At 37.5% G+C, this 25,557-nt stretch overlaps 1 protein-coding gene and 1 pseudogene across 13 annotated transcripts in view; one reads left to right on the top strand and one right to left on the bottom strand.

Moving 5' to 3' along the window:
• KDM6A (lysine demethylase 6A) overlaps window positions 1–23,084 on the bottom strand; it is a 193,514-nt gene extending 170,430 nt beyond the window's left edge. For 11 of the 13 annotated variants that reach the window (XM_016166654.2, XM_016166661.2, XM_016166659.2 and 8 more), the window contains exons 1-2: window positions 22,549–23,084; window positions 22,267–22,330 (exon numbers count right to left, since the gene is read on the bottom strand). In XM_016166654.2, the coding sequence (XP_016022140.1) occupies window positions 22,267–22,330; window positions 22,549–22,709 (225 nt within the window). In that variant the 5' untranslated portion in view covers window positions 22,710–23,084. The remainder of the gene's footprint in view (window positions 1–22,266; window positions 22,331–22,548) is intronic. The other 2 variants (XM_016166657.2, XM_016166662.2) reach the window with 1 other exon arrangement.
• On the top strand, window positions 10,676–10,794 carry LOC118608218 (annotated as a pseudogene).
• Window positions 23,085–25,557: the final 2,473 nt, after the last annotated feature.

Genomic DNA, 25,557 nt, shown 5'->3' with positions numbered 1-25,557 from the left:
GCAGTCACCCTTAGACTAATCTGAACTAAAAATGAGTAAACTTCAGTACAAGAACTATGAGATATGTTTTGGCTTAGAGACCCTTCCTTTTGGCTTACTTGTTTCACCGTATATTCCAGAAAGAATGATGGATAAAGATCCTCCAGACAGGGGAGATAATATAATAAAAATAATAATCATGGGGGAAGAGAAGAATTAAAGGGTAACAAGCATAGGCAATGAAAGCTATTAAAGGGACAATCGTACAAATAAGCAAATGAGACTGAAGATCCAGAGAGTTTTAACCATTATGGGAGACATAAGCAGCACAATGGGTAAATAAATTCATACATTTTTATGTTAGAATACTATTCAACGATACAATTGAATGATGTCGTGCTTGCTTGCAACACATGGATGAATCTCAAAAGTGTTGCTGAGCAACAGCAACCAGACACAAGAGTACATATTATAAGATTCCATTATGTAAAATTCAAAAGTACAGAAAACTAATCTATGATAACAGAAATCAGTATAGCTACCGTTAGGGAGGAGGGTAGAAATAATAACTAGAAATGGGCATGAGGTGCTTCGGGAATGCTACTACTGTTCCATTTCCTGATTTAGGGTGGCATTTACAAAATATGTTCGCTTTGTGATAATTCACTAAACTACCAGCACACTTATGATATGTGAACTCAACTGTATTCATGTTATACTTCAATGAAACAAGATTTACTTAAAAACAAAAATCATTGTGCACAGGACTTCTAGTTAAATAAGACAATCTGGACAGCTGAGTTTAACTTCTGCTCCATCCCAACAACCTCTGAAATAAGAGTGAAGGAATTAAAAGACAGCCACTCTTAAGAATAGAAGTGTGGCAGATTGTACTTTCCAATACTGACCACAACAATATCTCCATCTCACATGCTTTTCTGCAGTGTGACCTTGCCACTCCCTCATCAAGAGATGGAGTTTCTGACCCCTCCTCTAGAATCTGGTTGAGTTTTGTGATTGTTTTGAACAATAGATTAGGTCAGAAATGGCACCTTGCGACTGAGAAAAGGTCATAAAAGGACATGCAGCTTCCACATGATCCTCTTCAATACTAACTCTCAGGGATCCCTGAGTTGCTGAAACAAGTCCAACTATCCTAAAGCAACCATACTGGGAAGGCCACAAGTAGGCCCTTGAGCTGACGGCTGGAGCTGAGCCCACTCTTCTAGTCATCCCGAGGTGCCACACATTTGATGAAGAGGCCATCTTGGAAGTAGATCCTGGAGGAGCCCCAGCTGTCTGAGTCTCCCTCTGCCATGAGTCATCATAGCTCAGGTCCCAAAAAGAAAAAAAAAGAAGACATTCTTGCAGTACTCTTTGCAAATTCCTGATCCACAGCTCTTATGAACCTAATGAAATAGTGGTTTTGGCACCATTTGTTATAGAGTAAGAAACCAGATCACAAAGGGAGAGAAGAGTTAGACAAAGTAGGTGACTAAAATTCTGAAAGACAAGCGGATGAAATGCCAGTGTCTTAAGTTTTAGCCAACAAGTCAGAAGCCCATTCAAGCAACAGAATCCTAGAAAGGCCTAATAACTGCAGGCAGAAGTTGAAAAAAAAGAGGATTATGGAAAAACTGAAAGAGAACTAGTGACACTTCTGTATCTGTTCTAAAATAGGCTGCCAGGGAACTGTCCGTCCCACCTCTATTATTTCCTCCCCCATACCAGCTAAAAACCAAGCACTTAATTCTAGCCATACCAGCTAAAGACCAAACACTTAACTATAGAGATGCTGGATAGAAACAGAAACACTAAGCACAGATCAACGTGAGGAATGGCAATGTAGTCCGCTTCCCCATTTTGGCTACCAAAACACTAGCTAGCTACTAAGCTTATGCTTCTTGCAGCCCTAGGATGCCAGCTGTCCAATAAGCCTAGCAGCCTACACAGTCACAGCAATCTTTGAAGAATATGGCTATTTAAAAAAATATATATATGATCAGTTACTTGATGTTTGACCACACCATTGCTACTAACGTGAGAGGGACATTGAAAAAAGCCAACTAATTCCTTTAAGGAAGAAAAAAAAAAAAAAAAACTTTCTAAATATAAGGGAAAACTAATCATAGTAAACAGCACTTTTTTATATAGTCTTCATAATCTAAACATTGATTTAATCCAAAAACATAACACTATGGGGGAGGAAGGATATATGGGGGCAAATAAAGCAGCTAGGTGGGAGGTTATCTCCCATTGTAAAAAATAAAGTCTAAAATTTTAAAAAAATAATAAAATACTACCACTAAGATGAAATGTGGTAATAAATTTCAAAAGAAAACTAAAGGAATGGAAAGGGATGCTTCTGAGTGAATGGAAGTATTCTTTTACTTAAAAGTATACTATACCTTTATGCGAATTATATCAATAAAGTTATCACTAACAAAAAAATTTAAAAAGAAAATTTAAATTTAAAAAGGAAAAATATTCTGGGAGCACAAAGAGCAATTGGTTCTACCTCTATAGGATAAGAGAAAGCTTCATAAAAAGGAAAAGGGAACCATTTGAAGCAAGTCTTGAAATAAAAATGAGATAATGAAAAAATGAGGAGGAAATATAAAGAACGAAATTTTAAAGTTTTATGGGGGCCCAAATGTTGAGGAGCATCAGATGCCAGTCCAGTCGACAAGAAGAAATCAAAGGTTTTTGAGTACAAAGTTATCATTGAAGGGAATTCAGAAGGATTCTCTTAACAGATCAAAATCTAGAAGTGTTAACAGTACTAAAATACCCACGCAAAGCAAACGGCAAAAAGAAAAAAAAAAAAAAATCTAGTCACTATACTGATACAGGTATGTGTGCATGCATGTATTTGTCTCTAATTTTTAAAATAAAAAATAGTACACTTAGAATTTAAAAATGGTCAGGGAGGGAATGTGATAGTAATTTTATTTTAAAACAATGTAAATATTTTATAAAAATTACAAGTTAAAAAAGCAATCAATAAAATGTCAAAACCAAAATGAAACAAATAAACCCATGTAGCCAGTGGATAACATAACCAGACAGAGAATAATTAGTTCAAGTAATTTTAAAACAGTAATTTGACCAAACATTCCCAGTGGAATGTATCCTAAGACAACAATAACTACAAAAAATTCTCAGCTACAATGAGTAACCTCATAGTTCATGGTAGTGTTGGTATTGTTATTCTAACACCATTAATGTATGTATGTAGTGCATGATCAAGCAATGTAATTATGCTACTGTTTTTGAGAACCAAAATTCCTGCATAAAACATTTAAAATAGATGACAAAACTGTTGTTCTGAATAAGAACTAAAAGATTTGCACGAAATGATAATTTTACCTTTAAAAAGGAACTCAGAGTGACATCAACAAAAACAATGAAGAGTAAGGATCTCCAACAATTCTTCCATAATGAAAAAACTGGCAAATATTGTCATAACTTTTTGATAACTCTAGAAACTAATCAAAAGCTTTCAGCAATCTAGGAAAGGTTTGCTCAATAAAAATGGCTAAATTGTGGTTAACAAGAGAGTTTTCACTGTTTGAGAAAAGCGTCCTAGGAACTGTTTTGGAAAACGAGGGGTTTTGAGTGCACTAACCATTTGCCTTCCTGAGGCTGCTTTTCCACCATGGGTCCTGAGCATGAGCTGCAGCCAGGATTTCCAGCCTCTAGCCAGTCCTGCTCCTTTCACACTTGGCTAGCCCCCACCGTCCAGATTGGAACTTACAAATAATTTCATCTATCCTGTTGCTACTGTTTTCTCCTGATAAGGATTTTGTACAATTGGTTTTTGTATTTGAAAAGTCAGGGGCATTCTGTCACGAACCAAGGACCTCAGTTTGCTCCTAAATGGGTTTTTCCTTGCAATTGCAAGTTTTATGTCTACATGATCCTAGTAGAGTTGAGTCATTAAATGGGTATAGACAGAATTTTACCACCTCCTACATTCTCTTAATATACTCTGCAATATCTATCACATTTTTAAAGCCATCAGTCCATCACTAAATTTCAAAATGACATAACCTGAAATATTTAATGGTGACATTTAAGTATAGTAAACAAAAAGTTTAAAGTTAAATGTATTTAAGATAAAGTAAAAATAAAAAATTAAATTAAAATTACGCCCCCCCCCAAAAAAAAAAATACCCTAGAGTTTTATGGCTTTTTTAACTTGCCATAGTCCCAGCCTCCCCAGCCAGCTCCATAGTAAGTAGACTTGAAAACTAACAACATGGTTTTGCAGTACAAACCAGTACCCTGAAAAGCAAGCAGAGGAGACTGAAGCTCTCCTCCAAAACCTCATTCCCAGAAAATTTGTAATCATCTGACCTGTCTGATGGTTCCCTGGAAGATCCCACTTGCATAGCTATCTGTTTTTACCCTATTTTGGAGCTTCCCCAGTGTAAAAAGTCTTTATGCCAGGGATATTTGCCAAAATATCATTCCAGAAAATTGTTTAACTTCACAGCTTGAAGTAGAGGGTAACAATTAGGACAAACAATAGAATAACCAAAAACCTTAAATGGAAAGGTAGAGTAATGAGATGTCGATAACAGCTTTGAAAAGATCCAACAAATATGAAAAACCTAATATTAAAAAGGACAAGCAGAGATGTAGGCTATGCACATACCCAGGAAAGACCCAAGAAGTCCCTAGGGTCTATCTGACCGTGACACCTATGCACAATCATGAAAGTTAAGGCTATGGCAGAACTGTCAACTGCCTGCACACGGAGCACCCTTAGCAAAGACTTGCTGGTTCCAGACAATTGAGGAAATCTTTGTCTAATAGTGAGCTAGCTAAACACTAAGATAAACAGTGGCAATACAAGACAAAGAATACAGACTTACAAAATTAGTTCAGAAAACTTACTGTAAGCAAAGAAGCTACTACAAATGATAGTAACAAACACTAATGCTACAGAGGGAATATTTTGTTTTCCAAAGTTGCTACATTTTATTAAAATGTTCATTTTTCAACCAAATTTTTGAGATATGCAAACAAAATATGATCAAAGAACAAAAAGCGATCAGTAGAAATTGTCCCAGAGGAATCCCAGATGATAGGCTTACTAGACAAGACTTTAAATCAGCTATTATAAGTATATTTAGTTTGCCTAACAAACTAAAGCAAAGTATAAGGACGCTATATCAAAAACATACAGAATACAGTCATCCCACAAGGGATTAGTTCCAGGACCTCCACCTCTCCCATATTAAAATCCACAGACACTCAAGACCCTAATATAAAATGGCACAGTATTTACATATAACCTACACACATCCTCTCACTTTAGATCATCTCTAGGATATTTAAAATACATAATACAATGCAAATGTTATTTAATAGTATTTATACTGTATTGTTTAGGGAAAATGACAACAAAAAAAGTTTGTACATGTTCAGTACAGATGCAAGCATCACAGGCCTAACTACATGCCTGGTACACACGTCAGTCACCACCTGGATGTGAAATCTAAACCTGTGGATACGGAGGGCCGGCTCCATCAATAAACAGAGAGAAATTACATATATATTTAAAATACCAAATAGAAAGTACAATAACTGAATTCAAAAATTCACTAGAGAGGGTTCACAGCATATCTAAGTAGGCAGAAAGATCAATGAACTTGAAGACAGACCAATTGAGATTATCCAGTCAAGAAACAGAAAGGGGGGGAAAAAAATGAAAAATGAACAGAGCCTCAGAGACCTGTGGGATATCATGAAATGTACCAAAAATTTCATATCAGCAGTCACAGGAGAGTTTAGGAAAGAACATTTACAGAAATAATGGCTGAAAATTTTCAAATTTAATTTTTAAAATGTGTCTCACCCAAAAAGCTGAATGAACTCCAAATAGATTAAGCTCAAACAAATCTACACTGAGGCATTATAGTCAAACTGTAAAAAGACAAAGAACTTTGAAAGCAACAAGAAACAAATGACTCATCATGTACAAGGGATCCTCAATAAGATAATATCTGACTTCATCACATACCATGATGGAGGCCAGAAGGCAATGGGATATGTTAAAAGTGTTGAAAATAAGAGATGGTCAACCAAGAATTCTATAGCAAGCAAAACAATCCATAAATATGGAGAAATTAAGATATTATCAAATAAATAAAAACTAAATTTGTCACTAGTAGACCTTTACTGCAAGTAATATAAAAGGTAGTCATTTATGTGGAAATTAAAGAACACTAGCCAATAACTCAAATACACAAGAAAAAATAAAAAGTACTAGTAAAGGTAACTTACCCAGGTAAATATAAAATGCATTTTTGTTAAATTTATTTTCTCCTATGTGATTTAAGACACCCAATAAAGCAATAATTACATATCTGTGTTTATGGGAACACAATGTATAAAGACGTAACATATGGCAATTACAACACAAGGGAGAGGAAATGAAGCTATATAGGAGCAAAGTCTTTAAATACATTGGAATTAAGTGGGTATTAATCAGAACTGGTTGTAAGGTCCCAGGGCAACCACTAAAAAAATAATGCATGATCGATTAATGAAAAAGGGAGGATGGTACACTGGAAAATATCTCACACACATAAAAAAAGTAGAAATGGCAGAAGAGAATAAAACAATGGAAGACATATAGAAGACAAGTAGCAAAATGGCAGATGTAAATACTACATTATCAGTAATCATATAAAATGCAAATGAATTGAACATAATTAAAAAGCAGAGATTAGCAGAATGGGTAAAAAAGCATGACCTAACTACATGCTTCCTAAAAAGGACACTTTAGATTCAAAAACAAAAATAGGATAAAACTAAAAAGATATAAAAATATGTACCATAAAAACTATAACCAAAATGGAGCTGGAGTGGTCATACTAATCAGAAAAAATATACCTTGAGACAAATATTGTTACTAGGGACAAAGAAGAACATGTTATAATGACAAATTCATCAATAAGATTTAAAAATTAAAAACAAATATGCACATAAGAGAACTCAAAAAAAACTGAAGCAAAAGATGAACGAAAAACAAATATACAATTCAACAATAATATTGAAGACTGCAGTACTCCACTTTCAATAATCAACAAGAGCAGATCAACAAGGAAACAGAAGACTTGAAAAACATAAAACAACAGGACTTAAAAGCCATCTACAGAACACTTCCCCACACACACAACGGAACATACATTCTACTCAAGTACAAAGTGAACTCTCCCCAGGATAAATCACAAAGTAAGTCTCCATGGTTTAAAAGGATTGCAATTGTAACGGCTATGCTAGCAAAAATGGAACAAAATTAAAAATAAAATATTTTGAGAAATTGACAAGTATGTGGAAATTAAACAACACAATCCAAAATAACTAATGGATCAAAGAATGCACAATATTTACCATTCCACATTATGATGAGCATATTACTCAGGAAATAAATCAATTCATTTCTTAAATAAAATAGCTAAACTTAAGAGAAACAAAGAGTTAATCTTTTTTCCAAGAAGATTTTCTAGTTAAAAAAAAAAAAAAATCAAGTTTTAGTTTCTATATAAATTACACTCCAACAAGTTCAAAAGAACAAAAAGGACAAAAATCATAAAATTTTAGAGCTGGAATGAATTATAAAAGCCCCCTCATTTAAAACTGTAGAATTTTGTAACAAGTACACTGCAAAAATTAGTTACCCTCTGCCTAGAGTGGACTGAGACTTCCTCCCTATTAAGTTTTCACTTGCCTATTCAATTGAAATTAATAGTGAAATATCTGTATGTACCGCTTCTCTTCCTTCTAAAAACTTCTGAATCACTCTGTCCATTTTAAAAGTGTTTTTTAAGAATTTGAGGATGGGGTTTTGCAAAAAAAGAGTAGAATGTTCTGTTGCATTGGTATATTTGGCATGGGGAGTAAAGTAAGTACTGTTTGATGGCAAAACAAAACAATGACATTCTGTTATAACCCAGCTTATCTTCCAGGTTCACTCTGTATATGTAAGTATGTACTTCCTTTTAAGAATATGACAGAGAGCATTTGATGTTCTAAAGTAAGCACTGGCAGTTATTTAAACCTTGTACCCAAGTAATACAGCTATGAGTCAAGCCCTGATACAAGGAAATGGCTTTATAATGAGGATCCTATGTTATGATGATATTGTCTAAGTTAAAATTTTCCTATAAATTTGATTTTTTTAAAGCTTATTTTATTCACATGGCATAATAGCTTTAGGTAAAACTTCACAATTCAAACTTGCGCTACTATAAAAGTCAATGGAAGACCTAGTTCCACCAAAATGGAGTGGCTTCATTCCTCCCAGGTCCTCTAACAAAAACTCCTGGACATAATACAACAAACAAAGGAATTATCTGGAAGATAGGGGAAAAAAAGATAGCAGACTTCCTGAAGACAACAGAACTTGAGGAATGACAAGGCAGTGAGTTCCCTGGGTTTTCTTATTGCCACACATATTTTCATAACAGGGTGCTTCTTCAGAAGTCCCTAATCCAGTACCACCAACAGTCATGGAGGAAAGAAAGCGCCAAGAAAAGCTTTTACCTCCTAGCCAAAGGACTGGAAAAAGGGTAGCTTATCAACAGAAACCTTTTTAGCAATACCCATCAAACATCAATGAAAAATCTGCACACATAAACATTCATGTGAACCCTCCAGTTTCAATAGGGCAAAGCATGCAGCTAATCTTCCATACCCTCTTCTACTGAGCCAGAGTGAAGTGAAGGCAGCGTCGATCCAAGTCTCCTACCAGGGTAGTGTTGGCAGGACAAAACAGGCAGTTGATCTTCTATCCCCCACACGGTGGTGCTCCAGTTCCCCTGCCAGGATAGTATGGATGAGGCTAAGTAGGAAGCTGATCTGCCAGGCCCCACAGAAGGAGGGTGCTCCAATAACCCTAATGGGTTAGTGGTGAGGCTGAAAGAGATACTCTTCTTCCATACCCTACACCCAGCAAAAGCAACTGGTGTTCAGATTCATCCATTTAAGGTAGTGTCAGCAGGGTCAAGGGCTAGCTGGGCCTCCACATCATCCAGGAGCAAAGACTTCTATGACAAAGTTGTGTGAGGCAGGATTAGTCACTACTACACTTTAAAACACACACACACACACACACACACACACACACACACACACACACACACTCTTACACACATGGGCCTGAAGTCAGCAGGAACCAGTAAGGAGGTGAACCTGCATCCTGGCATCAACGAGACTGAACAAGTGGTATGAGATGGAGCCAGTCAGCATTCCACTTACCCCCCATCCCTAGTGTCAGCAGGGCTGTGGGGAACTGAACCTCCACACCCACCCAGGAGTGAGCCTGAATGAAGCCAAGCTAGATGAAATAGCCAACAATCTGCTTCATTCATTCTCTCATGCCAGTGCTGCCCAGAGAGCCAGCTGAGCTTCCACCACCCTGCACCTCACATTAGTTCCAAGAAAGTAGTACACAGTAGGTAGCATCTACTCTACCCTGCAGGATCGGCGTAATGTGAGTTACCCCTCCTCTTCTCTCTTGCTGAGGAAGCAAAATCCATCAGGAAGCTGATCCTACAACTTCCACTCAGAAGCAACAAAGTGGTGTGAACTAGTGCCAACTTTTGCCAGGAAAATGTGAGGACAAGGAGGTAGGTGAATTTGCATTCCATCAGTCAAGACAGTATGACCTAATTTTGCCAGGGTGGTTGTCAATAGGCCCCAGTAAGAAGCTAAACATACATATCCACCCACTCCTTGCATTACATCTCAATAAGGAGACCATCCACCATAAAAAAGAATTAATGGAATTGAGTTCTGATAACATGCTATCCATAAGGTACAAAAACAAAAATCATTCACCATACCAAAAGCCCAAAAAGTACAACGTGAGTGAGAAAAAAACAATCAAATGTGCAACATTGATGAACCAGGTTTTTGATGAAATATCTGATGAAGGTTGTAAATAGTCAACATAAAATGCTTCAATAAGCAATTACAACTGCTCTTCAAACAAATGGAAAAAAAAAAAAAGGAAAATCTCAGCAAAATTATTTTAAAAGAACCAATTGGAAATTATAAGACTAAAAATACAATAACCAAAATAAATACTCTCTTGATGGGCTCAACAATAGAACGGAAATGATAGACGTAAGTGAACAAATCAACAGACTTTAGCCAACCTAAATGAGAAAACAGGCAGGAAAAAAAACTGACAGAGCTTCAGGGACCTATAGGACAAAAATAAAAGAGCTAAGATTCTTAACAAAGTCCTAGAAGGAGAGCAAGTAGGATTTTAAAAATATTTGAAGAAATAATGGCTAAAAGATCCTGAAATTTGATGAAACACATTAACCCATGGATAGAAAAAGTTGAGTGAACCCCAAATAAAACTAAAGACATCCCTACCAATATACACAATAACTTCTGAAAACTAAAGACAAAGAAAATATCTTGAAAGCACCCAGAAAAAAAATGACGCATTATTTATAGAGGAACACCAATTCAAATGACAGCAAACTTCTGATCTGAAACCACAGAGAAAAGAAAATTGTACATTTTTCACATACTGAAAGCACTATATACTGTGAATGCCATATATGGCAAAAATGTCCTTCAGGGATGAAGGAAAATAAAGACAAAAAAAACTAAGAATTTCTTTCTAGCAAACCTATCTTAAAGAATGGCTAAGAAAACGTTTTAAGTCCATGGCCATGCTACCCTGAACAAGCCCGAACCCATCTGATCTCAGAAGCTAAGCAGGGTCAGGCCTGGTTAGTACTTGGATGAGAGATCACCTAGGAAGACCAGGTGCTATAGGTGTAAAAAATAAAAAAAAAAAAAATAAGGGATTCTAAGCTGACAAGGTCCTTGCAATCTGTGAGGTCAACCAAATGACAAAATTAAAGAAATGTAGACTAGATTAGTGGTTGTCAAGGGTTAGGAATATTTAAGGGGGTGAAGAGGTGGATATATAGCCATAAAAGGGCAACAAAATGGATACTTGTCCTGGAACAGTTCTGTATCTTAATTGTATCAATGTCAACATCCTGGTTGTGATAGTGTACTATAATTTTATAAGATGCTACCACTGGGAGAAACTAGATAAACAGTACACTAGATCTACTATTTCTTACAACTGCGTGTAACTATTCTCTCAAAATAAAGCCAAATGTTTTTAAAAAGCTAAAAAGAACTTCCACTTACAGAAATGTATTCATGATATCCAATCTGTCATGTGATGTCGATTTCTTTAAGGACAACCACATCCAACAAGATAAAGCAATGGCCAAAAACAAACAAACAGAAAACCCCCCACAAATATCAGATTAGTAAGGACTACAGCTTTTCCTTCAGATATTCAGAACACAGTTATCTTTTTCATAGAATCATGACTATTTAAAGGTTGGATGATCTTTACAGATACTTAACAGTAAAAGTTATCTTTTGATGTCTGAATGCTGCTTACAACATCCTGGCCAATTAATGTCAATGAGTAAATGTGAAGAACTTCAGTAACAGAAGACTCATTTCATTTTATATATCCATTTATCATCTTTAAAGGGATGTTACAAAAAAAAGTTTCTCCTTAAGAGTTATTTAAGATACTCTGCATCTACCTTACAAACTCCAAACCTATCTTTTTAACTGACATATCTATAATAAAAATATAATCATACACACATACATACATACTATACACACACAGCAAAATCCAACAATAAAAGTTTACATTCAGTAGATCAGAAAGTGCCTCCAACTAATGCCAAGTGATTCTTGGTACTCTTTGTAACACCCAAATGCCCAGTAAGTAAGTAATAGTACATATTTATTCTATGTAACACTTCTTATCATTTCATATCTGAGAATTCATTTAGCCCTGCCGCGATATGAGTTCCTAAGCAAACAGGTATACATGGTGATTATATATACCTATGCTCTAGAATTAGAAACATCAGAACTGACCTAAGAAATAACAACCTCAACTATATCAGTTTGAAGAAGTCAAAACACTAACCTTCAATAAATAAGACCAACTTTTAAATCGGTCTAAGATTAACTGAACAACTAATAGTACTAGATTAACAAAGACATACAACTCTCAGTTCCATTATGTGCCTGTATTCATTTGGTTTCCGGTTTTGAAGACTTGAGGCTGAAATCAAACAAAATTACAATCTAGAACAAAGCTCCATTGTGCCCTCCTCCTGGGTCAAAATTTTAAAAGAACTGAGTCAATCCTAAAAATTCAAATGTACAGCCTCCTAAATTCTGGTGCTAGAGTCACTGTGGAATCTCTTCTCAAGTCCTTCATCTTAACAGACAGTGAACCCGGGGACAAGAATTAAGCGATGTAACTAAAATAAGCGGCAGACCCTATAAAACTCAGGTCTTTCATTTTCTAATCCATCGTTCTTCCCAGTATATCACACAGCCTCCCAACAAAACCAGCATTTTGAGTACCCGCGCTGAGAAGACAATACTAAAGACTGTTACTTATGTGAATGGAGCATGTGCTTATAGCTATTTTTCCAGTTAGAGCAATGAGGTCTCTGGGGATCAGTCTACATTCTCTTCCCCTAGCACCCTTTATAATCAATAGAGAATTTGAAAGACTGTGTGAAGTGGTCATAGACCACCACAAAACTGCAGTAAAATCCATGCTATTTAAGCCTAACCAGTCCAGAGGTTCTAAAGTTTTTCTTTCTCCCCATCATACTCCTATTATTAACGCCTCTATCCAAGAGTAAGTAAGCTAAACTAACTGAAAATAATGGAGTCCATGGCTGGGCTTCAAAGGGATCTATTCGCTCCTGAAATCATATATAAAAAGCACATTGCTACACTTACCCTCAAAGAATTAATGACCCTCGAAAAGTAAAGTACCATTGTTCTAGCTCCACACCAGTCAATCTTTAATGATAATAAAGATATTCTGCTATGACATAAGTTAATAACACACTATGCCCTGTAGCGTTTTCAACAAATCAGGAATTCAAGTTTACCTATTTTTCCTTTTCTGTAATAAAGACCAAGAATGAATCAAGAAAGTGAATGATTCCTGCAAATATAAAATATTAGTAGTAAAAACTATGGCTACTTCTATAAACATTTGCGATGATATGGGAGATTTTTTCACTGAAACATCCTTTAAGTAATTTTCCCATCTTGTACTATGTGCAAGCATATGTACTTAAAAAAATTGCATTAAGGTATTTTAAAAATCAAAGATAAGTTGTTCATGGCTGCCATTAGGATGGAGGCAGGTGTGGATGGAAAGAAACAAACAGATTTGAGACTTAAGACACAGAAATGACAAAATATGATGACTAATAGGACTTGATAGGTTAAGCAAAAGAGGAGTCAGGAATGACTGCCAGGTTTCTGGCAAGGGTAGTGGTAACTGCCATTTACTAAGATAAGAATCACCAAAGACAATGATAAATTCAGTTTGGATATGTTCATCTTAAGGTGCCTTCAAGTTGGGAGCAGAGTGATTAAAGACAACTCAGCAGAGAACCTCCTTTCATAGGAGACTAAGATGTAGTTAAAGGGACAAAGAAAGCCAAAGCAGTGAGATGTTATAAAAGCCAAAAAAGGCCTTTTCAAGAGATTTCAAATCTGCCTTTAACTCCCCCCTCATTCCTAAACCACATTCTTAAGTTTAAATTTAATTGTCTTTACATGTATCTTGTACTGAACACCTTCCGTGGCAGGCCCAATGTGAGGCACTTTACATAATTTATCCTAACATAAAATGCAATAGCTTGCCAGAAATCTATTACCGCTTCAATTTTACAGATGAGAAAACTGAACCTCTAAGAGATGAAACAAGGATCACATCTAGTAAGTGGCAGAAGCAGAATTTTACTCTAAAATCCGTGCATTGCCATCAGTACCTCACAACTAGGTTCCTTTCCCCTCCCACTTATCCTCACTGTAGCCAGTAATATTCCCATAAAACCTATTTCTGGTAATGTCACTTGCCCTGATAAGAGAGAGCTGAATTCAATGACTCCCCAAAACATCCTATGGCCTAGAGTGATGGGGCCTTCACATGCTCAGTTACCTCCTCTCAATCCCATGGACACACCCTATACTCTACTCACACTAGGAATTTTCACAATTCCTCAAATACCATTTAACTTCATACCTCCAACTCTCTGCCCTTTTTCCTCTTAATAAACTTCTACTCGTTTTAGAAAACCAAGACAAAATGTTACATTTTTGTGCAGTTTCCCTCACCCAGTTCTCCAGTCAACATTAACTGCTCCAAAATGTTGGGAATTGTGTGAATGGAATAGTTTAAACTACCCATAATCAAGTTTTTAAATGTTTTACTTGCTACATCATTTAAGAGCTCATAGCACTTTGCATATACCTTAATTACTGTACTTACTTCATCATGTGAACACTCAGTCTGTCCATCTTCTCTTCAGACTACAGGGGCAGACAACAGCCTGCCTTACTTGTTGCCCCAGGACTGGACATAGTCCCTCATTTACAGTAGTTCCATGTCACAAATCAACCAAGTAAAGCAAGAGATTCAAAAACCTAAACCATTTGTTTTAACTACTATATCTTAAAAATAAATTTTCCCTATATATATAAACTATCTTAAACAGACTCAAGCGACTAAGATTCATGAAGTTCTTAGAAAAAATTATCTCGTCACATATTGTGTAATTAATATTCTATTGCAGAATCCTACAATATTAAAATTAAACTCATATATATTAAGCTAAATGTTTCCTACTCATTTCCAAAGCAACTAATTCTTAACTTTCATATGGCAAAAAAATAAAGGCCCATGGGTATTTAATATTAAGTTATTTCATATATAACAAGGGCATTGTAGCTACTTTTCAGAGACAAAGTGAAATATCTATGGATTAAATGATTTGACTGAGGTGTACTATTTCCATCACAATAAAGGGGATGAGGGGCAAGATATAGATGAAACAAGACTGGTCATGAGTTTAAAATTGCTGAAGCCTGGTAATGATCGGTGACGGTCGGTAGGTTAGTTTATTTTCTCTGCTTTGAAAAATATTGAAAATTTTCCCTAATAAATTGTTTTTTAAAAAGAAGATTTAATAAACATAATGTAATAGATCTACAATATGAAAACAACGCTTTATCTAAAAAGGTTCTTCTATTGTTCTAAATTAAAATAAATTAGATGTCCTTATATAACAAAGCCCAACCTTCTTCCTGAGAATATTTAGTATCAGTTATCTTTTATTTATTCTAACACAGACAAAATACTAGCACAGACAAAACTACAAAAAGAATATAAGAATACATTCACAACAGATTTACACCAACAGTTTTAGCAATGTAGAAAAGACAGAATAAAAGAAATGGGTGAGGGGGAAAAAAAAAAGCTTGTAGAAGAAAGTGGTAAACGGCTCACATATTGGCTGAGATACCTGAAAGTGTCTAAATTAAGGATTTCTCTCACCCTTCCAGGTTTCAGTTCTTAATTAAGTCCCAAACGTCAGCCTGTGCCAAATCAGGCCCAAAAGTCATCAATGAAATAATGCTAAAGATCAAAGTGAAGAATGAGTACAGTGACTATCTCAAAGCCACCTAAAATGCAAAGAAATAGGATCTAACAGGAATACATCTCTACTTCATTCACGCTTATCCCCACTAAAGGACTATCAAGTTCAGAAATATCCTGATTTAACAAAACCTTTACAGGTATCTCTATACACACATTAGTATAAAAGTCATTTCTAGCCAACCAAAATATAATTATGGTGTACTCACTATCAGTGTGCTAATTGTATTATTTTTAAAGAAATATGTGTCTACATTTTTTTTTAAAAAAAAAAAAGGCAACGCAGAAATCTATGAAGTATAAAATTTGAAATTTCCTTTCCTCCTCCTCACTAGAGAGGGTTTTGTACTATTTAACTACTTCTCGAGTATCCTTCCAAAACCTTGTCAGAAAATTTTTTAAACTGACCCATGAACATTCATTCAAGGATTTCAAGAACCCATAACACAGATATTACTACAAAATGAGATCATAGAGGAAAAAAACACACAGACCATCCTTTGAAAATCTAAAAGCTAATATCAAATTTTAAATGTTTTCACAAACAAAATCAAGATTCCCTGCTAAGATTGAAATCAGGAAACATCATCTCCCAGAAACACAATCAAGACAATCCTCATCCTATTAATAAGAGCCATTCTACTGAGGCCAAGTCTAGGGTAGAACTTTGATACTCAACTTAGAACTGCACCAAGAGTAAACAAATTAACTGGCAATGGGGGTCCCAAGGAAGCAATGCCTTGCCCACCTCCAGGGAAAGATGGTCTAGATCATAAGAGTCCTCAGGCATAAAGAGCTAACAGGTGGGGTCTTTTTTTCCCTCTTCTGGGGCCCACTGTTCAAAGTACATAATTTGTTGAAACATATACCTGGATGAATGGAATAGGCTGTCTATACATTAAGCTACCCAGAAACCATTCTGCAATATCTCTACATTACAAATATAAACACCCGCCACTTAACTCAGAAGTGTATTGTAAGAAATAAAATAATTTAGTTTTAAGTGTCTGACACAGAATGTTACAGAATTTCTCATTAAATGTTTTAAGAAAAAAACTAAAATACATCAAGATACAGTGGGTCTCAAGTGCTTTAGTTCGTTTTAACCCAGCAACTATCAGTTAACTTTGGAAGTTAATTTTAAAATTTTATTAATCTAAAATCCAGGAGCTGTTAATGTTTAAAATTGCCAAATCAGGAATACACAGTCCAGGAATACTTAAATCTATAACTGAGAAGCTCTAGGAAAACAAGCCAGAATAGCAAGCACTTTCAAAGGCAATGCTTCTACTGCCTTTACTTCAGTCAGCTCTGGAATGCATTTGGTAGCACGAGGGGTATTAGAAGTTTTTGTCTGAAAAATAAATGATGTTCAAGTTAATGTGGTGGCTTGGCTACAAACACTGTAAAAGGCACCTCCCTCTACCTCTGCGTGAACAGGATCTAAAAATCAGCAAACCCAGGGATCTAAATATTCTCCAGAGTGCACTAGGAGTCCCATTCAGCCCTGTTACACCACTAACCAGATGACTGCTTTTGTGCATGATTGCTAATCACGTATTTATGGGTGGTAAAAAAATAAAAATAAAAAAGTCATTCTAACTTTTAACTTGCTAAATTGATTTTTATCATAAATTGTCAGGATACTTCAGTTTTCTTCTGCCACTTGAAATTCCTGCGTTAGTCATCCTTTTACTTACCTCACCCCTCTTAGGAAACTGGTTTTCAATGCAGGTGATGGATATCTATGTTATCTTCATGTTCTCTTCATAGAAGACTACCACTTGTGTACACTCAAATATTTGTTGCTCTAATTTACTGTTGGCAAATTACAAGCCAATACAGAAAACTGATACAATTATATGTGAAGCTACAGTATGAGTACATAAGACTGTCAATTACACATTCATTAAACTCCATTAATTAACTAGTCTACAAATAAATACACGAGGGCCCTAAATAACCTAACCACCATTTCAATTCTTAGACAATATGGTGGTGTTTTGGTTACATAAATTAGCTCTCTAGATACCACATTTCAAAAATATTATAAATAATGCACAGTGTTATCAGTCATTAACATCAATTTCAAAGAACTCAAAGCAATACAGTGAGTTTCAAAGTAGAAATAAACTTAGCAAAAAACCTTTTCAAATCTGCAAAATAATACTGATACTATGTAAATAAAAACTAAATGTTATATAATCAAGTCAAAATAAGATTTTTCACTCTGTAGGCTAGCCAAGCACAGTACTTTCACTTTGGTTTAGAACCATGGCCCATCACTTCACCTTACCACCAAAGTCACAAAAATTCCTCTCTTTTTTAACAACCTAAACTATATCTAAAGGTAGCAATCAAATATTCCCTAGTAATTAAATTTGTAATTGAATCTACGGAAAGAGCTATCCGGTGCAAAAGAAAGCCAAAACTTAAAAGTGTCTGCATATATATTCCTGCGGTTCTAATTTGTGCTCAGATATGCAAACATTCTGCAATCTCTTACTATCAGAAATTTGTCAAAATTTTATAAAGTGTACTAACTGCAAGAGATTTTGTCCATGTAGACAATAATGACTATAGGTGTTTAGAAGACAACTTTCCAAACTAGAAAATACTTTTTAAAATTCGTCAAATTTCAAACACAAAGCATGACATTATGCTGTGGCTACTTTTGTAACCTTCTTTAACACTGGGAATAAATACATCCCTTTAAGTGCCAACAAAAGAGAAACATGGAATATATAATAATTTTAAACATCAACATCCAAATATTATAATATAAAAAAAGCCACCTCTAGAACTGACCTAATAATTTGCCCATGAAATCCACATGCAAGCAAACCAAATTTAGGAAAATGTACACTTTAATGGATCTTAAACTATTTCCATTACCCCCAAAATTAAAAATGCCAAGTATTTTAATACTAATTTTCCTAGTGAAAAAAGCACATACATTTTCAAATGGTAAACAATCTGTGACAACTTTTTAGTAGTCTATATCTTTTTATTAACAGAATTACAAAAAAAGTTCCAAAAAATAGGATCTTTAGGAAAACTTTAAAATGATATAAAGATACTTCAAAATGAACTAAGTATTTTAACAACAGTTCCCTGTTGCAGACAAGATTCCCCAGCCCTGATGTGTGAAGATAAATGATTAAGAAGTACAAATTGCCAGTTATAAAAATAAGTCATGGAGATGTAAAATACGGTGTAGGGAATATAATTAATATCGTAATAACTGTGTATGGTGCCAGATGAGTAAAAGACTTATCAAGATGATCACTTTGTAAGGTATATAAATATCTAATCACGATGTTGTAAACCTGAAACTAATATACTGTGTTGTGAACTGTAATTGAAAAATGAAAACTTTTAATTATAGTAAAACTTTAATATTAAAAAAAGAAAAAACATTCCCCAGCCCTTTAGCATATTACTCTAAATATACTTTATAATATTGTCACATTTATTTATACTCTTACCATATTTATGCTACATATTACTATATATTAAATACTTCAACTCAAATCCTAATCTAACTGAAAACAAGATTAACCCAAAAGGTTTTCAAATAGATACTAAAAAAATTGCCATAATTTGTTAATGGTCTCAGTTCTTAACTTCTTTTTAGTAACTCCACTATAATTAAAAAATAAGAATCTCGAATTATTGTATTACCAAAAGATTAATGATCAACATTAGTTTAAAGAACAAAGTGGTCCAAGATTATGCTATATTTCAAGAACTCTAAGCAACCACTCACTTGCTGTTTATAATCTTTCAAATATAATTTAAAGATATTACTACAGTAATATGCTGAATTACTATTTACCTATTTAATCCAAAACCCCAAGCAGTGTATATCAAATAGCAAAGATATAAATATTCTTTCAATCAAGGAATCTTACAAAAATATTCAGACACTAAGAGAAATCAGCAGTTTGGATAAAGTATCCTTACACGTGGAAAAGGAATATACCAGTTCAGGGGCAGGTTAAGAGACACGTAAAATGTTTTAAACTTCCCAAGCTTTTAAGTCAAGCGTTATCTTTTTTAAAACCTATAAATTTTAAAGAAAAGATCTAATAACATATATAAGAATAAGAAAACAAGTAATAATAGCTAAGTTTCTGTCAGACTAAATTTGTGGGGGTGGGGATGAGGGGGGATAACAAAAACCATAGCTAAAAAATGAATCCTGGGATTCAATTCCATTATCTACCTTCAACTAAGTAGCATGAACCTACCCTAACAAAGGCTAATTGTTGTTTTTTAGACTTTCATAGAATAAGAACTCTGAAATCAACATAGTTCAACATTCCACACATAGATACCCCTCCCCCCACAAAAAAGGTACTGTTTCCCAGGACTGTTCAAAGATGGACAAAACTAAAAAATTCAATACTTCCTCTATAGCAGGACTCCAGCTCATTCATTCTATTTAGAATCCAATTCAAACACACAGTGTGAGGTTATATAATGTCAACCTTTACATTACACATTTCCCTGGTATGTTCTGGCTCATATAGATGGCAACCAAGCACATACTCTAGAATGTTTTTTTAATATTAAGGCTAATGAGACTTAACCTAAATAGGTAGGACCTCATAAGCATTGAGTCCAAAGTGATGAAAATATTTTTCTTTATCGCAACAAAATACTTACTAGGTTATCAAATTACCCAGTATTTTACGAAGGCTTAATTCTCCCCCAAAACATAATGAAGCTTCCCAAGTTTCTCATTTTTAAAATGTTACTGTAGTCAATCAAGAAACTCATTCACTTTCACAAAAAAAATTTTCAAAATGTTCAGTTCTTTAAAATGTAAACTTAGTAGTGAATAACTACAGGGTTCAATATTACAATCTGAAATCCAATATTAAGCACCATCCAGTATGAATCCATCTAAATACAAGCAAGCATTCTGAGACATGAAATCTTTAACATTTTGCACATTATCCACATAAAATAAGATTCCCTTTTATCATTACTGTAACCAAAAGCAACCAAATGAATTATCTTTGCAAACAAGGAGCCTTTATAAGACCATCATTATTCACTCTAAAATAATGCTCCTTAAATCTAAATATTGTTTAATCTTTTAGAATGACAACTTTGACAGTAGTCAAGAATTTTTAAATATTTTAACTACTCAGACTGAAATTTTTTTTTCAAGGCTTATATCACTGATGCTTAAATCATTTCATAGTCATTATTCTTTTTTCCAGCGATAATTTTAATGAAACCAGTTAATACCTACATAATCAAAGTTTAATTCAAGTTATCTGTATCCGTTGAAGGGGCTGAATTTACTTAATTATTTCTGTTTAGCTTTCTAATTATTATTTGTGATTGAAACTCCTTATACTTAGCTTCTTTGAAACAAAAACAGAAAAAGTGTAATTTCAGATAAAAGGAATGACTGTACTAAACCAAACTACAGACAAAAATTCGGAACAACAACAAAAAATTAACTTAATAAAACGCTAGGCTTTAGTCACTGCAAACTTCCTTCTCAATTGCAACAATAAAGCTAAGTATCGAATGTAAAGCTACTGATTTCAGGAAGAAAAGAAAATGTCTAATGGCTGCAACACCTATCACATACTCCAAGTTTCAGGGTCCCAATCAAGAAGAAAGCATACAAACATTTCAGTCAGATTTTGGTCAGGAGATACACACTGATGCAAGCTGATCGAGACTCCACAGCCTTTGTTCAACAGCTTACGGATGGGTAACTAAATGTGCTACAGGTTGATAAGCATTTACGAGGCTTATGAATGCTCCTTCCAAGCTTCAGAAAGGTACAAGAATTCTATATGCAAATAATCTTAGTTAATTTTTATTAAACACCACGGAGCAGCACACTCTGAAAAAGCCTATTCATCGCTACTATTTATTTCCATGTTTACCTCTCCTCCCTCCCCCAAACCCCCCCCCTTCACTTTCTCCTCCCACCCTGTCCCGCCATCTTGGGCCGAGAGGAGCAGCCATTACTTAACTAAATGACAGTGCCAACAACTTTCCACACAAATAAACAGAGGCTACACCCCGAATCCCCGCTGGCCTCTGATGTCAGACACACAGGAAACGAGAAGCTCCAAGAAGAAAACATATTCACAGACAACTGCAGAATTTCTACGACAGAAAGACCCAAAAAGTAAACAAGTCACCTAACTTCAGGTAAAACACATACCACTCGGGATGCACGTCAACAGTCCAAAGCAAACTCTTCACCGCCCTAAACTACGTGCAACTTCCCCCTTCTTGGGAGGAGGGACACAAGAAAGCCCAAAATGTTTGGTTTCCAGCACATATCACGAACGGCCTGCCTGAAGGAAAATAAAAACCAGGAAGGGAAGAAAGTCGGAAATTTGGGGACATGTGCACACATTTACGATCCCTTGACACTAAACAGGCACCTTGGAGATCCTCAGTCTACCCCCAAAAAGCCGGAAAAGAACAAGCAATTTTGTCGACCCAGTTGAGCTCGGCCCTAAAGCGCTGCCGTCTCCGTTCCTCCAGCTATGAGAGGGCGATTTCGCAAGGGAGTCAGCGAGGTATCCGGGGGTGGGGGAAGGCAGAGCCAGGCAACAGTTTTCCGGAAGCCCCTCAACCCTCGTTCGCTGCCACAATGAGCACTGGCCGGGCCGCAGAGTCCGAAGCGAGCGGGGCGCCGGCTGCGGAGACCGTGTCCGCGCTCTGTCCCCCGGCTGCCTTACCTTGCCCAATAGGGCCTTCGTCCTGGCGCCATCTTCATGAAACCTTACGAACCCGAAGAGGCGGCTGTGAGGAGAAACGCGCGCGTTAGTTAAAGCTCCGGGAAACGCCACCGACCCACCCCGGCCTGAGCCCGAGGCCCCGGCAGCGGCTACGGGCACGGAGAGCGCCAAGCCGGAGTGCCCGCCCCGCCGCCGCCGCCAGAGGTGAGCCGCTCTCGGGCCGCGCGGGAGAGCGGCGCCAGCCCGTCCGGAGCTGACCGGGCGAGTGACGGCGGCCCATACCTGTCCAGTCCGCCGAGCACCTCCCTCTCTTCGGCTGTCAGGCTAAGGGACGCCTCCTCGCTCTCGCCGCTCGCTTTTCCCGCCGCCATTTTCTTTTCCTCATCACCGAAAGCGGCGGTGGCAGCGGCGGCGGTAGCGAGCGACACTCCGCAGGATTTCATGGAAACGCAGCGAATTCACAACTCCAACGCCGACACCCCCCCCCCCGGGCTGGGGTCTGTAAAGACGCCCCCAATCTCCGTGCGGGATCGGCAACCAACTTTATCTCCGCCTCCTCCTCCTCCTCCGCCGCGGGCAGCAGCGACGAAAAATCTCAACTCGGCGGCGGTGAAGGCGGCGGCGGTAGGGGCTGCGGAGCCCCCGAGTCGGCAGAGGCGGCGGCTCGGCTGTAGGGTCACATCGCGGGGGTAGGCGGGGGGCAGCCACAGGCGGGGACAGCAGGAATGGCCGGAGCGCGCGGGGCTGGGGGGCACGGGAGGGATTTGTTGGAGACACAAACTTCCCCGGCACCAGCACAAAGTTGTTGTAATTGTGTCACACAGCGAACCCCACGCCGCTGCCGTAACCCCCCCTCCCCGCCCGGCAAGCGCCGCCAATTGGCGCGGCCCCCTCGCCTCACGTGATCTTTGTTGACTCACGTCAGCCGTGGCTCCACTTAACTTGCTAGCTGCTGGAGCCCCGCCCACCGAGGCCGCCACCGACGGAGAGCGGGACGCAAGCCAGTTCTGGCCGGTGGTTGGCTGCTGGGCCCGTCTGTCGGAGGAAAGGGTTGTCCGCGAGAGGGAGCAGCCTGTTTGGTTGTGCACGTTAAAAGGACTGGGGCAGAGAATAGAGGGTCCGGGCCGTGTCACTTCGGGAGCCGCGGCGGGCTCGGGAGGGGGAGGGGTGCGGTAAGGAAGGGCGAGGTCCGGCACCGCCCGCTGCGGGAGCGTGCAGTGAGTGAGGACGCCATGGGCGGCCTTTGCCTGCCCGGGAGCTCAGGGGTGGGCTCAGCCCGCGGCTCCGGCGGTCCCGTGCTCCGGGGTCCTGGGTCCCCCAGGCCCTGGTAAAGGTCGCGGTGCACGGCCCCTGACCCCCGCCCTCTGAAGAAGATACACGCTGTTGACACCGCTGGAAATAATGGCCTCCGCGAGCAGCGCGCTCGGGGAGCGGCTGCCGGCTCCATGCCCCTCTGTTCGGGCGCCGCCCTAGGCCAGGCGCGCGCTCGCAGCCCCGGTTCCCTTCACTCGCTCCGAAAGTAAAGGGGAAAGGCCTCTGGACCCCAGCTGGAGAAGTGAAGAGTTGACCACCGGGTCTGTCTCGCTGTCCACGGCTTTCCACCGCCAAAGGTCTGTTGGCGGCACTTTGGGCCCAAATTTTCATGCTACCTGCGTTTTATCGGTAGTTCATTACAGTATTGTAAGAAAAAAGCAGTGATGAAAAGGTGTTAAGCCAATCTCCAAAATGTTGGTATCAATTGCTGTGATCTCAGTGGGGCCTGCATGGAAGAATTGGGGCTGCTTGTGGATAGGAAAACATAAGATCCTCATCACAGTTTACAGCCCAGAAAAACCTTCACCTGCACACAACATGTCTTAGACAACAGTAACACTTTCTTGCTTGATCGTGTTTCAGATGCAAATTAAAGTCACTGATCTGGCTTTCAATCCATAGTGTAATTAGGAGGAAAAGAAAACTTGTCTTCGGTCCATTACTCTTTTTAAAAGGCAAACTTAATAAGATGTCTTATATAATAGATCTGTTACAGGACACACGTCTTCAGAGAGAGGAAAAAATTAATGGATATATGAAGACAAGTTTTCCTTTATAAACATGGACTCATTCATATACTTTCAATAATGTAACCCATAGACAAGATATATTTAACTTGAATTTCAAAACATGAGGATGACAGTTCAGTGCTGACTCAGTAATCCTAGCAATATTCAGTGACAAGCTATGGCAAATCCCAACTGATTTTGCACAGAGAGTTTTAAATTGTTCCCCTAAGATTAGTAAGTAGCCTAACAAACTGCAGTTTTATGTAGATTATATTTCATGTTTAATTACTTTCTCTGAAACACCTCTTCCATTCTTTATGGTATTACATTTTTTTTTTTTTTTGAGTGAGTGAGTATAGAGGGCTGAATATTTTCTATAGCTAAATTAACACATGCGTTGTTAACTTTGTCACAAATGATGACCTTCAAAGCCTGGAAGATTTGACACAATTACCTCCCTCCACTGCACACATACACACATACATGCACACACGCACACACAAGCAGAGATACAAATTCTGCCATTATTTGGCCATCTTCCTGGAATTAGTGGTTCTTGATTCTGTCTCTTTCCAAGAATTATAAGGTTACCAACCCCCAACGCCTCAAAACCTTGCCAACACATAATCATTACTAGGTAATAGCAGCAGAATTGCATTGAGTGAATGCATTGGGTAGATTGGAATCAAACTGACCTGGATCAGATCCTTACTCTGCACAGTCTGTGTGACCTTGGGAAAATTTAGTAAAGTTACTTACCCTCTAAGCCAGAATTCTGTGTCTAGTCCAACTACAGATATCCTCCATTAGGAAACATGAGACAATTTTTATATAGTAATATTAGTCCTTACATCACTATGTAATTTTTTAGATCCCAAATAGTTTATAATCTGTCAAATAAATGCATGTACAATAACTATAAAGGTTTAGGTCCTTGCTGGAAAGAAATGGGAAGTAGGATAAATGATTTTATAATTCTATGAAAAGCAAATCTGAAAACCCATATGGAAGGCAGAATAGTTGAACCACAGGAACGTGAACTGTGGAATTATACAGATCTAGGTTCAAATCCTAACTTTACCACTCAATAGCTGGGTGGCCTTTCAACAAATTAGTCTGGTATGATTTTCAGTTCCCTCATCTGTGAAAAAGAAAAAATATAGCCAGTTTACATTATTTTGAAGATTAAATGCTATAAGGCAGGCAAAGCGCCAGACACACATAATAAGCATTCAAAGACCTCCAAAAA

This window comes from Rousettus aegyptiacus, unplaced genomic scaffold (genome assembly GCF_014176215.1).
Source record: "Rousettus aegyptiacus isolate mRouAeg1 unplaced genomic scaffold, mRouAeg1.p scaffold_m13_p_9, whole genome shotgun sequence".
Classification (NCBI taxonomy): domain Eukaryota; kingdom Metazoa; phylum Chordata; class Mammalia; order Chiroptera; family Pteropodidae; genus Rousettus; species Rousettus aegyptiacus.
Note: the sequence above shows the minus strand (reverse complement) of the source record. Positions and strands in the feature narration are given on the sequence as shown.